The 17,095-nt window shown below is 50.5% G+C and overlaps 1 protein-coding gene across 9 annotated transcripts in view; it reads left to right on the top strand.

The window, feature by feature from the left end:
* FRMD4A (FERM domain containing 4A) overlaps positions 1 to 17,095 on the top strand; it is a 299,740-nt gene that overhangs the window by 211,224 nt on the left and 71,421 nt on the right. For all 9 annotated transcript variants that reach the window (XM_045788190.2, XM_045788179.2, XM_087857684.1 and 6 more), the window contains 3 exons: positions 1,026 to 1,091; positions 1,363 to 1,420; positions 4,743 to 4,829. In XM_045788190.2, the coding sequence (XP_045644146.1) occupies positions 1,026 to 1,091; positions 1,363 to 1,420; positions 4,743 to 4,829 (211 nt within the window). The remainder of the gene's footprint in view (positions 1 to 1,025; positions 1,092 to 1,362; positions 1,421 to 4,742; positions 4,830 to 17,095) is intronic.

A 17,095-nucleotide genomic window follows, 5' to 3' on the forward strand; every position in this document is an offset into this window, starting at 1 on the left:
AAAAAAAAAAAAAAGAAAGTTGGCGAGAAAACGCTTTAGATCAACTCTGGGATACTAAATAATAGGTGATGAAGGCCAACCAAGGAGGTCTCGAGGGTTCATCCCTAGGGCTGCGTCCTGTCCTGGAGCCCACTGGCCTGAGGTGAGGAAGGCGTAAGACAGAAGGTGGAGAAATGGGGCTCCTGGTGGTGTGGCCAGGTCACAGAGGCCCAGGCTTTTGGACTTGACTCCTCAGCAGGTGGGATGTGCTTTCCCTGTGACTCCCCGTGTTGGGTTCTGTATTCCGAGGGCAGCAGCCATAGCTCCCTGGGCACCACTCCTCAGAGAGTCCCTTCATGCCCTCTGCCCTGTCAAAGGGCAGTTTGGCTGGCCACTGTCTCCCAAGGCACAAGCTGGTCTCTTGTTATTTTAGAAGTAAGATTTCAGGAGATCAAGGAGTTCCTAGCTCACTTCTGGTAGCTGGCTTGTTTCCCAGTGCTTCTCTGGGCCTTTTATTGCCTTGTGGTTTGTGTTAGCCAGGCCCAGATTCCAGAACTTTCCCATCCTCCTTGGAAGCCCTCAACCCTGACCACTAATTCATGATAGGGAAGCCATGGGCATTCTGTTGAGGTCAATGCCTGCCCTCCCCTATGAGATCTGTGCACACAGGATTTGGGAGATGAGGAGGCCAAGGAAGACGTGGGCGTTCGGCCAGAGTATCCACCCTGCTTCCTAGCCAGGCGGTCTCCGTCCCATCCCCCGTTCTGCGCCCCTCTCCAGTGACATGCACGCTCACTGCTTCTTCCTCACCTCCCATGGTAGCATTTCTGGCAGGGAGCTGACCCCAAGGAAATCTGTAGCCCGAGGCACCTGGCTTAGACTGAGTGCAGAAATGCCACATAGGACAAATCATTTCTGCAGGAGCTGTTGGCTCCTTAGGGCTTCCCCTGAGATGGCTCAGGCTCAGAGGAAGTATCTCCATTAACAGGGTGCTGGCCGGTAACCGAAGGACCATATGTAACAGAATCTTTGTCTTATAATTCTAGTGAGGATCGAGTCATTGAACACTACAAGAAACTGAACGGCCAGACCAGAGGTCAAGCAATTGTGAAGTAAGTGGCCAGTCCCAGTGCCCATGAGGTTGTGTTTGTGTGTGTTCACATAGCATGTGTCACGGCTGTTTGGTTCTACTTGCAAAGACCTATCTCTGGGGGGGGTGATGGTTCAGGGTCATTTTCGAGTAAATCATCACTCTGAGGGCTTTGTCATGCACACACACACACACGTATGATTCCAGTTCAGCCGAATAACCACCTTCATGTGTGTGTGTGTGTGTGTGTGTGTGTGTGTGTGTGTGTGCTGTCTGTCTGTCTGTCTTCCCAGCTACATGAGCATCGTGGAGTCTCTCCCGACCTACGGGGTTCACTATTACGCAGTGAAGGTAAGTGCCAAGCCTGCCCTTAAAAAAAAAGCAAGCACCTCTCACTTTTTTCCTTTTTAATCTTACCGAAGATGTGGTGGGGGGCGGGGGGCAGTGGAGGACTGGGTTGGGATGATTGTATGCTGGGGGGAGTTGGGGCACTGGAACGTTTGGAACGCCCCCCCCCCCCGCCCCCGTGTAAGAAGACTTGATGCAGTTGCTCCTCAGAGCTCACGTTCCCTCCTGTAAAGTGGGCGTAGTAAATCAGTGCTTCCTTTTAGACTCAGAAGAGTCCTGGGAGGTCGGGACTGCAGGGCTTCTCGGTGGGACAATTCCATCTACAGGCAACGAGCTGTAGGGAATAAAAACGTTAAGCCGAGTCAGCAGTGTTTTTCTTGGTGGTCAGATGCCACATCGGCAATTTTGGAGGAAGAGGGCTGGCATGAGCGGCGAGCGGCTGACAGATCGAGTACGTGGCTATTTAAGAAGACAGATCTTGTCTTAAATGTTGTGATGTGAAGTCCAGTGGAACGTGGACGCTATTCCAAAGTCGCTCTGATTTTATCCATAACACCCCAGCCCGGGGTCCCTTCCCTGAAATAGTAGATAACAATGCACTGGTGCGCCCTTATCTATGAAGAGAAAGGATAATTTTCTTCCCTTCACTTATCCCAACATGAAGAGTTTAAATCCTTGCCCAAAGTCTAGCCACAAAGAGCAGAAAACACTCCTGAATGCAAGACGGTTCCCCCAGCCAACCTGAGATCCTCTTGCTTTTTGGCCAGTTTCTTTCCCCCTTGTTTCCATCCAGCTGTATTTTTAATTCCTTTGGGCCAGAACGTGCTCCGTGTTTCATGTATGTTTGGGTCACTCGTGGCAGCCTACACAACACTTTGTGTGTCCTTGGTACATGTTCAAGTGCCTGTATCTTCCACTAACCTGCAGCCTTCCGATGGCCAAGACTGTGTGTCTCCTTCTGTTACATATTCCTGGAACCCACGGTAGTGCCTGACACGTTGTAGATGCTCAGTAGATATTTACGGACTACGTGGTTATTGGGAGTTGAACTGGGTAATTGGAGGTGCACTCCAGTGATAAGAACCAGTGTCAGAACTCGATTCGTGGAACACCGTTATGAGGCAGACGCAGGGACCCCAGTTGTTACAAGCGGCATTTCATAGAAATCAGCCAGTGAGTCTGTCTCTCAGCCTCAGTGGGATGTGTGGCAAAGGGGTCTGCATTCTAGAGAGCAAACGAAGAATCGCCTGGACTAGGTTCTCTCATTCACTGTTTGTTCGTCATTTGATCTCACCTCCATTGCTCAGACTTAAAAGAGAGATTATGAAATCTGCCTCTCCGGCTACCCCCACCAGCGTGTCCTAGATGTTGGAAGACCGTCAGAGTAGATGTTAGACCATAGACAGAGGGAAATCTTTGCGCAGAGACTTCATCCGGTCTTTTACTTGTGTAAGCCCGTGTCCCATCTCTTTGTCAGCCCCGAGCTTGACAAAAAGGTGGCTTCCGATGTATGTGCTTTCTGCCTTACAATAGAACTTGAGAAACGGGCGCATTTCAGTCCGCGAGAGCGGAAGCAGACCTTGTGATGTTCAGAGCGCCGGAAGCACGTGCGTGTCTGGCTCCCGGAGTCTCCCGGCTTAAGCAATGCACTCCTACTTATTCGGAGAAAGAGCAGCAGGAATCTAAGCAAGCCCAAACCAACTATATCCAGCCTTGCCAGTTGGTGGCCTCGTGATTTCACAGATGCCATGTTCTGTGCTGTGGTGACCACCTATATCTGGTCACCCCAGAGATGCGGTGGCCTTGAATCCCCCCCTTGTGCTGCTTTCTGCAACTGTTGCAAGACACACAGGCACTTTCCAGAGACAGACGTTTTATACCTTTAAAAAAACTTGTAGGAAATCATACACCCTGAAACTTTTCTAAAAATTCCAATTGTATTTCTTTGCCCTTTTTTATCTTTGTGCCTTCCTTGAAATAACGCATGGGCATTTGAAAAGCATGAAGCCAATTTTGAGTTGTTAAGACATCTACGATGGGGTGAACCAGGTTATTCGTGGGTGTGGCAGTTAGGACAAATGTAGGGAAAGGCTGCTTCCTATGCCCGCTCGGCTCCTAGCATTCAGGAGCTGTAATTAATGGCTCAGAGTGATCCCTACCCGAATGTAGGCTCACAGTTTACCATCTGGTGGCAAGAGGTCTCTGTTAAAGGAATAAAGAGAGAGACTTGGTGTTTCTAATTCAAGTCCCGGAAGGTCTAGGCTTTGATTTTGCTACTTTTGTCTGACAACGTGAGTCACCCAGTCCAGCGGATCTCTTAAGGTGAGCAGGACCACATGATGGCCCCTATTGGCCTGCTGGGAGGACAGGGTGGGTCCTGAGTAGAGCAGGACCAACCCTTTGCTTTAACTTCTTTGTCTTTAAAATTGGAGGAATCTTAAACGCATATTACTGCGTGAAAGAAGCCGGTCTGAAAAGGCTACATGCTGTGTGATTCCAGTGATATGACATCCTGGACGAGGCAAAACCGGTTGCCGGAACCTGGGAGGGGGGAGAAAAAGGGGTGAATAGTCAGCACACAGGATTTTTAGGGCAGTGAAGCTACTACGTATGATATTATTATGGTGGGTACACATCATTATACATTTGTCCAAACTCATAGAGGATTCGATACCAAGAATGAACCCTAATGTAAACTCTGGACTTTGGGTGACCATGATGCATCAATGCAGGTTCATCAGGTTATACCAGATGTTCCCCTCTGGGGGGGATGCTGATAGTGGGAGACTCTGCAGGTATGGGGGCAGGGGTGTATGGGAAGGCTCTGTACCTCCCTCTCCATTTTGCTGTGAACCTCAGACTTCTTTAAAAAATAATAATAATAAAGAATAAATAAAGTCTTAAAGTTTTTTAGAGGAGTCACCTTCTCCACAGTCCCCTCTAGCTCTAATAGTCGATGGCATTTTTCTCTGCTCGGCAGGTCATTTTATTAGAATGCTCTCAGATTTTCTGTTAAGGCAAAACCTGAGGTCTTAGAAGGAGGACAGAGAACAAGGCATTTGTCACTTGCTCGTGGCCGGGGGGACAACAGTGTGCTGCTGGTTAGGAGTAGAGCTGGATCCCCACCCTAGGGCACCTGTTCACAAAACGGAGCATCCTCTGATGGCGGGACACATCTGTTAAGGTGAAAAGGAGAGAGGTGGACTCCATCCTTATCAAGGGATTTGCGTTTTCCTCTGTCATCACATGAGCCAGGAGGCCTGCCCTTGGTTCTCTGGCATGTTCTCTGGCCCTGTATTTACCCGCACTCCTTTCCATGCCCTAGGACAAGCAGGGGATACCATGGTGGCTGGGACTGAGCTACAAAGGAATCTTCCAGTATGACTACCACGATAAAGTGAAGCCAAGGAAGGTAAGCTTGCTCTCCTTTGTGGGCGTGTGGCTCGCAGAGAGAAGTGAGTAAAAATATCACACCATGCAGCCTTGGGGCCTCTGGGCTCACCAATCCCCTGCTAATTTGAGTGTATACAAATTACTCCACGGTCATCCAGTCTGAGTTCCCGGGTAAATATTTTTTCTCCCAGTCACTAGGGAAACCTGAGCTGTTATAATTATTTAAGGTAAGGAGACTGGCCCAGCTCTCCTAAAGCAGATGAGCAAAAGGGCTTTGAGGGACTGTCCTGTTCCTTCATTTCCTGGCCGGGGAGGGTTGGGGCTCCGTGCACTTGGGAAAGGGAGGGAACATCTCTCCTCAGTCCTGAGGCCAGTGTGAGCTTTCCCAAAGCTTGTTAGTGTGCTTCGTTGGTTTTGTTTTGGTTTGGGTTTTTTTGGTTTGGTTTTTTTCTTTTTTTTTTGGTTTTGGTTTCGGGGAGCTAGAAGAAGAAATTGTAGGTCAAAACAGGGTGAAAAATAAAGAAGAGTCAAAGGCATTCCTGCAAATCGGGTAAATATTTTATGACATATTAGAAGTGATCAAAATCTGAAAAAAATAAGGTCATTTGCCAAAAAGAAAGGGAAGCAGAGCGGGGTCTGCAAAGCCATCGTAAACACAAAACAGGACGTTTGAAGGGGACACAGTGCTTGACTTTTCTCTGTTTTCATTTACACACATTTTTCAGACCAGAACAAATTGAAAAATTATAATGGAAAAATATCTCTGGGCTAGAGCTGTCATTCAGATCCTCTGGCAGAGAATAATAGAGAGACGGTATGCAGTTCAAGCCCTGAAATACGTATTAAAAGTCTATCAAAACCACACTTGCTATAGGAGAGAGAAAGCAATATTGGTCGTGATGTCATTCTGGATTGCTTTCCAAGCTTCTTTGTCCACGAACGGGATGGAAATCCATACTGCATATCTGAGCTTATCGTAGGCTGTCTGCCTTGGCCAGCTTCTTTATTAAAATGATGGGGGGGGGATGGCCCTTTGCTGGGGAGAATTTCACTCCGTTGATCGGTAAATCAGTTAAGTTCAAAGAAAAGATCCTGAGCAAGTGAAGGGGGTGTTCTCCCTTGGGAACAATTCAGTAGGGACCTGGCTGTCGAGGGGCACATGGTTCCGTGGCCAAATCCCAAACCTGTTCCACTGTGTGCTGCAAGATGTGCACTGGGCCCTGCGTAATTTGTCCCCTCTGTGTCTTTCTCAGTCTCGGGGTCTGTGCTTCTTCCACACTGCTTCTTCTGGTTTCCCCTCTGCCTCTTTCCCACATGGCCTTTGTAATAAGTTTCTGTGCTTTTTTTTTTTTTTCCCCTGGCATGGTCTCTTCCCTTTCTCCTTCTTTGGACATCCACTCTTCTCTCTTTGCAACCTGCCTGGCCTTTTTTCCTGCTTACAAGAGCCAAGAACCCTCCTAGATCCTCTCACAAAACCCTGGTTCCCATCCCTCCAGCTCCTCATCGCCCGCACTGGTGGAAGACCAAGGCGGACATGCACAGCTGCCAGTGAGCAGAGTTTGTTCAGATGCAGCAGAATTCTGCTCTCCCTCTGGGGATGGAAAAGACATGCTAACATGTATTCTTTGGCGTTCAGTTTCATTTATTAGTAAGTGTAAGCTGGCTTCATTTCTCTAATTGAGGTACTAAGGAAGATTGCAGAATTAATGAGATAGCACCCAATAGACAGAAAACGCAGGGCGCGACACATCGAAGGGGCTCCGTAAATTGTCGCTGTTCCTGTAGGACCCTGTGACATGCTTCAGGATCAGGGAAAGTATGAAACCAAAGGTGTGGATAATCAGCCATTGAGTGGGAGGATTTACTCTCATTTGTTAAGTTTATCCAGGTCAGCAAAATAAAAATGTTAAAAGGTCAGGATATTCATTTAGGGCATTGCTGTACTCAAACCAAGTTGTTATGTAAAATAAATGATGTTGCCCTGGCCTCTGAGGGAGTAGTTCCAAGGTGCGGGTGAGGACAGAGGGAAAGGGAGAAGCAGACTCCCCACTGACCTGGAGGCTGACTCCAGGACTCAGATTGTGACCCCAGCCAAGGGCAAATGCCCAAGCGACTGAGCCACCCAAGCGCCCTAGTAGTTGAGATTCTTGATTCTGTTACTAATCGAGGGGCAATCAAGCCACCAAAGTCACCGCTCATTCGCTCATTCAGAAGAATGTTTATTGCATACTCGTCAAGTGCCAAGCCGAGCAGGAAGTGCAGAGGTATGTAAGATACGTCCCAAGGCCCGGTCAGACCCTCAGGGAGTGAGGTGTATGATAACCGCGTCGGTGTCCCCAGGTGCTCGGAGAGAGGTCTGCGTGAGGGTCGGTGGGGAATTAAAGGACAGTCACTCACTGGGCTTAAGGAGGGAAGAAAAGTCTTCACAGGCAGCCAAGTGGGAGCCGGAGGAATGGGGTGGGTGGGCGTGCCGGCGTGCCTGGAAGCCCTGTGAAGGAGAGCGGCATGCAAGGTGGAGAAGCACACTGCTCCATTGGGCCGGTAGCAAAGGGCAGAGGAGGCCAGCCAGAGAGGAGGCTGACGAGGCCCCAGTGGGCAGCTCCGGGAGCCCTTGAAGGCTCTGTGAAGGGGGCTTCAACTTCCAGGTAGTGAGAGCCACCAAACATTTGACGCGGAGGAGGGGCCGGATCAGAGTCTCACTGTCCCAGAAGCATCGCTCTGGCAGCGTGTGGAGGATGAGCTGGAGAAATACCGGACAGAACTTGCAAACCGGGATGTAATTACAGTGGCATAGGCCAGAACTGGGGGGTGGGGGCTCAGGGTGTCAGTCATAGGGCGATGTTTAGAAGGTACGTGAGACTGATCAGTTGTATGCGGCGAGAGGGTGACAGTCAGAGCAGGAGGGACATCGAGAATGCCTCCCAGCCAGAACATGGGATATAAGGGCAGTTTAGGACCTGCAGAGTTTGAGGCGTGATGGGACACCCCGGTTGCTGTGACAGGTAAGCAGTTGGGTATTCAGTGGGATCTCCAGAGTGTGAAGAATTTCCAGGGCATAACTGAACCAGAGACTGCATGGGCAGAGAAGAGAGAGAGACACTTGGCTCAGCAGAGAAATTTTCCCTAGCTGTGAGCAGACTTTGGCCGGGTCCCCCACCATGACATTCACTGTGCGACAGAGGTGGGACCAGGTGGCGCAGCCCTGAACCCTATGTCATTTGGGGAGCCCTCTTTAAGAAATCAGTGTACAGTCTGCACATGAAATAAGGACAGGCCTTTGCAAGGGCTGGGAGCGGAAGACATGCCGGAGTCTCATTAGCCTGAGGAGTGTCCACGTCTGCAAAGACGTGGGGTGGCACCTGCAGGAAAACCAGACCTAAACCGGAGCCACGGTTGAGGCCTGGCGGCAGGAACAGGGCAAGGAGCCTCTTCCTTCTTCTCACACCCAACATCAGCACCCTCGGGAAGACATCGTCTGTTACAGGGAAGATACCCATGAGTCTGGGGACATATGCGCTCGGCTCCTGAGCTGCGCGCCCAAGGAGATGCTCGCGCTCGTGCATGCCTGCCGATGCAGAGTCACACAGAAAGTGCCTGACATCTGTCTGCAGTGCTCCAGGCCAGCCTTCTTCATCTCAGATGAATATTGGAAACTCACAGGAAACTTCGAATATGCAGGTGCTGCAGCCACCCGGCCCCACTCCCGCCCATCTCTGGCCGGGCCAGGTCCCGCGTGCAGCCGCAGCTAGGACCGGCAGCCGTCTGTGCTTCCCTGGCGAACTCTCGGAAGGTCAGCCAGGCTCGGCCGGTGTGTCTGGCAGTCTCCGCTTGCGGAGAGCTACAGGGCCCCGGGGCCCAGGGCTGGGCCAGCTCCGTGGGAGGGTGGCCTTCCAGCAGCACCACACTCTCGCTCAGGGCCCAGGCGGAGCTCCACCACCGTGGGCCCCCAGCGCGGCTCAGGAGACTGGGAGTGGTGCCCAGTCTGTGCACCTGGAGGCCCTTCTGCACCAACAACTGCACCTCCAGCCCCAGCAGACGCCCTGCCTGACACTGTGACCCAGTTACAGCAGCTCCGTCACCCGGCACCACCATCCGAAGAGTCAACATTCAAGTAGAGACAGTGACAGGCTGAGCCTGCTGCCTCCTTCGGAGGGCCCGGAGGCATCTCTGGCATGCATCAGCAAACCCTCAGCACAGCCCGAGGAACTCAGAAGCCGCCTGTGAGAATCCACTCAAGTGTTTCCATATGATCCACCGGGAAAGGGGGGGTGGGCGGGTAGCTGTTGGCTGTCCAGAAATGGGCGGGACCCTGGCTCATTCCAGTGGCTCTGCTTGGGTGCACTTTGCCATTCTGGTCACAGTCGCCCCTAAATTGCTTAATCATCACTCTGAAGCCCTGGTGGCTTTGGGGGACATGGAGTAAAACACACAGCCGCTCGCGGGTGGAGTAGAGAGAACATGGAAGTCTCTTCCTAATCACACACTCCTACCTGCTACCTGAACCTTCTAAACAAATGGGCTCCGGCTTGCAGCGGCACAGCCCCAAATAGAAGCCGCCGCTGTCTGTCAGGAGAAAACCACTGCTTTGTCCTCAGGGCACATGTGTCGGGAGCAGCGAGACACGTGGGGACACCTGAAAATGGTGTTTTGGCTTTTGTGTATGTTCAGAAGCTCAAGGCCAGCTTCAGAAGTATTTCTTTTTAAGATGTTATTTATTTTGAGAGAGCACGTGCACACATGAATGGGGGAGGGGCAGAGGGAGAGAATCCCCAGCAGACTCCCTGCTGAGCATGCGCCCCCCCCCAACACCACATGACACACAGGGCTCGATCCCAGGACCCCGAGATCCCGGCCTGAGCCGAAGCCAAGAGTCAGAGTTCAGCTGACTGCACCACCAAGGTTGCCCCCAGACGTATTTGGAACTGCAGGTGCAGTGGAATAGCCCACCAGAAACTAAAAAATCCACAAATAAAATGAAATCAAAATAGAAATCTGCAATACATTCACATATCCCAGAATATGAGCCCTTGCTTGCATTTATGAGTTCTTTGAAAAGCTTGGGGAGCACCCCAAATGGTATCCAAGGTTAGGGATCCAAATTTGTGATAAGCTCTTAAATATCCCGCCACCAACTCTCAGCAAATCCTGTTTCTCCACTTATCCAGTGATGTGTTCCCTCCCACCCTGTGCCCGCCTCCCCACTCCTGAACTCCAGGATGTTCGTACTAAAATACAGTGTGACGCTTGGAAACATCCCCCTGGCTGCCTCAGCTCACCTCTCTTCCCACGTTATGGTTTGACAGTTTGCATGGACAGTCGAGAACGTGGTTTGCACGTACAGGAACTACAGTGTCCATGCGTCTGCGTGTGGCTTTGGCACCGGTGAGAGAAGGGGGAGGAGGGTCACAGTGGTCAGAAAATAAAATCTTGCAGCTGCAGATTATCTTCCCCCGTTTTCTCCTAGCTACCAAATTCCATTTTTGCACGTGCACGCCTGTGTAGCAAGGGAGCGCTGCCTAAGGACAAGGTTCTTTGATTTCAGGAGTTACCGTCCTCATGGCCTCAGGGAAGAATGAAACATGGTCAGATTGGCATTTGGGGACTTGAAATCAGTCTCAAGCTTCATCTTAGTTTGCATTTATGGCCAAACAAAGAGACCTAAGCCATCAAAAAAAAAAAAAAAAAAACGCAAAACTAAATGCTAGCTGTGTAAAGGGACTCTCGGGGGTGATGTGCCGCAGACGTCATTTGAATGAAAATTAAATGATAGATCTTGAGGCACTGGTTAACTGTCTAGGAACTGGGTCACGGAGCAGAGATGAATAGGCTGGATGAAATCTGTCCCATAGGTTTCTCTCTTTTTGAAGGAGGACCTTGCATTCCTTAGAGCAAAGCTGAGAAAGTCGGAAAGCCAGACCTCTGAGACAATCTGTCCCTTCCTGGAAGCACGAGGACCAGAGATGTTGGGCTACCAGGCTGTCCCACACTCAGGACTCCGCTCCCACCTGGTGCCACGCTGAGCTGCTTCTCTGCCATGCTGCTCTAGTTTGCACTCCTCAAACCCGTGGACACCCCGGCCACAGAACCATCAGAAGCCATCATAAATTACAAGAGAAAAGGCTTTCCGAATGGGGCGCCAGGAGGGTGTGAGTAATCCCTCCTGCGGGCTGTATCTGACGCTGTAAGCATTAGAGGACAAACAGCACGAGACACGTGGCTCCAGAACCCTCTCCAGAAGGGGTGTTCAATATCTGCTCATCATCATTTATGGCTGCGGCCACAGGCCAGCCCACATCTGATGAAATCTGCCCACTGGGGAAGAATGGCAGTGTGCTTTTTGTTACACATTCAGCAGACAGCATTTACTTGTTTATTTGATATGCAATTAGGGGTGCTTTTATGTACACTTAGATGCACAATTAGGAGCCCTGTGGAGTCCCCTCTGAGACATTAGGAGAAGGAACCGGAGTAAATGGTCCGCCCCCTGTCCCCGAGTAGCCAGTGTAGCTTCCTGCGGTTCCTGAGAGTATTGCAGAAGCAGGGGCGTTAGCTCAGGGAGTTGATGCATTACTGTCACCTCCCCAGATTAGTAAAGATTTTTGATGATGAGACAGGAAGAGAAAATAATATTTACAGGAACTATTCCATTAACTGTGAACTGACTCCCAGTGGAGCTAGCCTGCTTCCATTATTCAGCCATAAGCGCTCCAGTAAGTGCACTGCCAACTTCTCTTTCAGCTTCTGTTTGGATGCACTTGACTCATTTTTGGGTTGCTGAGCCCTCTGCCTTGGGGGGCCCTGGGTGGGTGCCTCCCTCAATTCCACTGTCTGTAACCCTCTTGGACACCACACCCTGTGCCCTGCACGGGGGAAGAACCCCACTTCATGCATTTAGCATTTGCTCCTTCACAGTGTTGGATCAGAGGACCTCCTCCAGTTGCCCCCTTTGCCCACTATCAGTTCAGAGATCTCCCTTGGTGCAGAGCAGACCCAGAAGGGTGCAGGGACTGTAGGCGACGGGCACTGCTCACGGGTCATCAAGAGGGGCCTACCTCAAAGCCGAGGAGCAGTTCTGCTGGAAGGATAATGGGAGTGGGGGTGGGGGTGAGGGGCATAGAGCGTTACCAGAGTCTGCCATCCGAACTCCCCAAGAGAAAGGTTAAAAAAGCAATTGTCTTCTAAGGAATTTGAGATGCCTTCTCAAAATATCAACATGAGACCTCCTGTTCTCAAAGCACCAATACGAGGCATGGCTGAATTCTCTGTCTGGAATGGGAATCCGGGTCTCTCCCTCCTGTATGAGAACCACAGTCACCGGAGCTTTAGAACTTCCATCGAGGGGGTCAGATTTGAAATGCTCTCCAACGAAACAGTCCCCATTTGAGAACTGCCTCTCGTAGGCCAGGCGCTGCTCTAGGGAACGAAAGAGGCTTTCCCAGCGCATACAGCCCAGTGGGGAAGATGGTCAGACGACGACATGAAGTCAGTCTACAACACACGGTGTCAGAGTCTTCAATTCTAGGCAGACAACAAGTCAGTAAGGAGAGCGATGGATGGTCAGGAGTGGTCTCTCCAAGCAGGTGACATTTAAGGGACACATCAAGCTCCGTGGGAAGCAGCATCAGAGCCAGATTCGCAGGCAGGAAATACTCTGGGATTAACGCCAGTGGGGAAGGGGAAGGAAGCTGGACCACGCAGAGAGGGAGGCTGAGCTATGATGCGGTCCCAAGTTCTGTAGCTTGGAAGGAGCCATCGGAGCCATCACCGTGAGACGGGGGCACCGAGCCTAATGCCCAATCACTAGGTGCAGGGGACCCACAGGGAAGGGGTCATGACCTTGGGCAAGGTGGCTCCCTGTGGTGGAAGGCGATTCCCAAAGAGGGGATGAGCCCTTCAGTCCCAAAGGGAGAGTAGTCAGTAGGGCACGATAGCTTTTACAGCCATGGTACTCAGAGCGTGGCCGAGGACCAGCAGCATCCACCTGGGAACCTGTGAGACGTGCACACTGCACATCCCACCTGAGCCGTGCATTCAGACCCTCAGAGAGGGTGGGACTCAGCACTCTGGGTCCACACGCCCTCAAGGGGATTCGATGAGAACAACTGTTCTACAGATGGGTAACAACTTCCTTTGTGATCCTACTTTGTTGCTTGTTATTGTGAAGATAGTCTAGTCTGTTAAAGTCAAACTCCTTTCTAGGGCAGTTATACTTCCAAAAGAAAAAAAAAAGTTTGTCCGCCAGCAGCCCAAAGTAAATCTCAGAATCTCAACCAACGAGGAATTTTGGTGCCGTTCACTCACTTCAGGCATATTCAAAAAAGTTCTCTTTTTATATCTGTGAAATGGAGACTAAGCCACGAGATAGAGTCTGACTTTCTCCATCTTGAATATTTACATCTGAGTTTTCTCTCTAAAAATGCTGTTGCCCTTGACATAGAAAATATTATTGGCCTCTTTGATACTGAGCCTGAGAGGCAGAATTGCCACGAAGAGCAAACAATTTCTCTTTGTTAAGAGGACTGATTTTTTTCTTGGTCACTGGATCTGGGAATCCAAGGTCCCTCTGTTCCCACAAGTCCCCATGAAGGCCATGTTGGAGCCTAGTCCTGAGTTATCCAAAGCTCCAAGGACAACCGCTTGTATCTTATTGCATTTTTTGTTGGTAACTGTCCCACATTACTCCTGCTGGTGTCATACTGTCACTTTTGCAGAAGATGATGTCTGTGAGCCGAAAATAAAAGCATTGCCCCATCCAGGTGGTTCATCCTTAGAAAAGAAGTTGTTACGGGAGAGCAGTTTCTCGGCACAGCTACAGAAGGAGAGGAATGTAATTATTCCTTTAGGAGAGGCAGATCCAAATCTCTCCTGGGGTGATCTGCTGGAAGGTACCTCTTGGAGGTGGGTGCACTCTGCCCTGAAGATCCCACCCAGACAGTCCCCAGGGGGACTGGTTGTGGGGATTAACCTCCAGGTCTGGCATAACGCTTTGGGTGCTACATTCCTGTTCCCACCTCCTACCGTTAATTGTAGAGGGAATATAGCTGTCCTCATAGTCAAGACACCTGAGTCCTAGCTCCAGGGCTGCAAGACGAGTCACTTCTCCAGGCCTCCGATTCCTCATCAGCAAGGCAGCTAATATAAATTATCGGGACTCTTGAGGTGGGGAGAATCAAGAGACTAGAAAGAGTTAAAGAGAATAAAGCAAGGGGTGAGCTCATCCATGGAGCTAGAAAGGAGCAATTAACACAAGGAAGAATGAAAGGCAGCATTTTCTCGAAGAAAGTGATAGAGGGAGAAAATGCCCATTTCTAAGTAGGCGAACCCCTGTCTGTCTTTGATGGTTGCCCAGTTTAGACAGAGCCCAAGGGAGACCTGATGAGATGAGCAGAGGCAGCTCTTCTCCCTGAGTGACACGCTTGTCCCTTTTGTGAAGCGTGAGGTCTCCCAGGGCTCAGCCACTTCCCGGAGCAGTGCCTGGTCTCAGGTTTCTTGTCTTCCCAACGTGGACAGGCCCATGTGACAGCGTGAGGGAGGCCGTATAAACAACCACAGTGATGGTGTGGGGAGTAGGGGTCAAACACAAGCCTAGGTATTTATAACACGCAAATAAACACCCAGCCAGACAGGCCAGCAGCATCCTGGAGGCTGACTGTCTTCTAAATAAGTCACAGAAACAGACTCCCACTACTCAGGGAGCCCCAGTGAGCTTGGATGCAAGTTGAAGAAGCAAATCAAAACCAAACGCTCTTGTTGGAGCCCAGACCTCCGCCAAAGAGTGTCCAGCAGCCCAGCCACTCCAGAAGGAACCATGAGCCAGTAGGGACTTAGGAACAGATTTGGTTTCTCTGGCTTATGAAAACCCAAAGACTTTGCTAGTCTAACAGAACATTGATCACCTGGGACTCTCAAAAGGCAAATCTCTCATCTCACACTGCTTGTTAAAAATGGGTTCTTCTCTAAATTAAAAACAGGGGCAGTCCTGTGACTTGTCTGATCACTTCTAAGTAATAAATACAAAGTCTCACAGTCACTTTGAGCAAAATTAACTTCATTCAGTAATTACAGTGTCTAGTCCTTTCTAACAACCAAAGCTCCAAGCTTGGCTTAAAGTTAAATCTTCTCCCTTCTCCCACACACCTGGCCAAGCCTGCTTCTCATTGTTTCAATTTCTGGAGCAGGAAGGAGTCAGGCAGTAGTTTTTGGTTCCCCTAACTCCAGGAAGCATCCTTCAAGCTCTCCCGGTGACCCTAGTCACCTCCCTAGTGAGCTCTCTCTCAGTAGGTTTGCAGAAGGCATCCTCCACTTGCCTCCCCAGGTAGGGGAGGCTCACAGCACATCTCTCTCCCCCAACATTCTCCCTCAGTTTCCACCTTCCTAAAGTTTCTTTCTTAAATATTTTATTTGAGAGAGAGAGCACACACAAGTACAGCAGGGGTACGGGTAGAGGGGGAAGCCAACTCCCCGCTGAGCAGGGAGCCGGATGCGGGGCTCGATCCCAGGACCCTGAGATCATGACCTGAGTCGAAGGCAGACGCTTAAACAACTGAGCCACCCAGGCGCCCCTAAACATTTTATACCCCAATTGAAAGTGAGGAGTTTCAGAGTTAACTAAACTGTAAGGCTTAAAACATTTTTTAAAAGTTTTTAATTGTGATAAAATACACATAGAATTTATGATTGGAACCTTTCTACTTGTCCAGTTCATTGGTATTAAGTATATCCACATTGTTGTGCAGCCGGTTTCCACAACCCCTTCATGGTGCAGGACTGAAACTCTGTCCCCTTAAACAGCGCCCCACCCCCTTCCCCCCAGCCCCTGGAACCCCCTGTTCCACTTGTGTGTCCATGAGTTTGACAACTCTGGGTGCTTCATCTAAGTGGAATCATAGAGTATTTGTATTTTTGTGACCACAGGGTTTTCATATCAAAACCAGGATGCTGTAGACGGTGAATGATGGCACCGGTGAGCAATCACACCATGACATCAGACCCCCCCAGGGCTGTTGCAGCAGACCAAGGGGCATGCTGGCCCGTTGAGCCTGCTCTTAACCCTGTGTTTCGGCCTCCACTACTGGCTGGTCTGCTCACTGGTTCCTCTAACAGGAAAGATCATCTTAAAGCCTCAAATGATGCTTCCATTTCCATATCCCGCTCCATGGCTCTACTGGGCATTGTCACCCCCACATAGCATGGCTCATCACCAACCTGTATTGAGCCAACAACTGGGGTGATTCCGGAGAGCACTGGCCGGTGAAATCCCGGACTGTCGAACCACCAGGTTCTTCCCAGCGTCACCAACAGGTGTTTCTGATGGCTCCATGGGGCTTTGCAAGCCCCCTCACCAATCCCTATGATCATTCCAGAAAGAGTATGCTAGCATCAGATGTGGGCCATGGTCCAGTCATTCCAGAAAGAGTATGCTAGCATCAGATGTGGGCCATGGACTCCCCTGGACCAGAGCAGACTCAGACTCCTTGTGCTGAATGTTCTGTTCCGGCCTTTTATCGGGAGCACAGAGAGCCAGTGGAGTCTGAATGTGCGTCTCTCCAGGCCTCTTGTTTGACTGGAAACCAGAACCCAGCCCCGGCTGCGGGAGGCGTTAGGAGCCCCAGCTGAGGGAGTAGTCTCTGCGTGCCTGCACACATGAATACGGTTCGGTACATCATTGACTTTATGCTTACACCTGTGGGGCTTGAAAACCCATAAAAACCAGATCCCTGACCAGCTTTCTCCCCAGCCAACTCCGTGAGGGCCTACAGGTCACGCAGCCACTGAGGAGAATGCCGCAGCCCAACCCACCCAGATGCCTTCACCCTGAGAGCTCAGAGCTGTCGGGCTGGGGGAGGCCTGTTGTCTGCAGAGGCCAGCACAACAACTCCAAGAGGAGGGCCCTGGTAGGAGAACCTTCTGACGGGTTGGGGGGGTGCTTCTTACGGAGAAGGGGTGCCGCCAGGGATTAGGGGGCTTTTATCTTGGACCGCTGGCTCCTTTTAAGTAGTTAGCTTTATGAGGTTTTAACCAAAGAGCATCTTGTGATTCGTGATTAATCCAGACTAGGACTGACCAGTCAAACGTGTAGAAAAGCCACAGGGAGCTCTTGGTCACTCCCCGTGTCGTCCCCCAAGCCCTAGGCACCCTACTTTCTCTGTGGATTCACCTCTTCCAGACATTTCGTATGAGTAGAATCCTAGAATCTGTGTCCTTTGAGTCTGGCTTCTTCCACTTGGGAGAATGTTTTCAAGGGTCATCCGTGTTGTAACCTGAATTAGGACTTCATTCCTCTTT

Source organism: Ursus americanus, chromosome 31 (assembly GCF_024610735.1).
Source record: "Ursus americanus isolate L20-20 chromosome 31, mUrsAme1.1.p, whole genome shotgun sequence".
NCBI classification, from domain to species: domain Eukaryota; kingdom Metazoa; phylum Chordata; class Mammalia; order Carnivora; family Ursidae; genus Ursus; species Ursus americanus.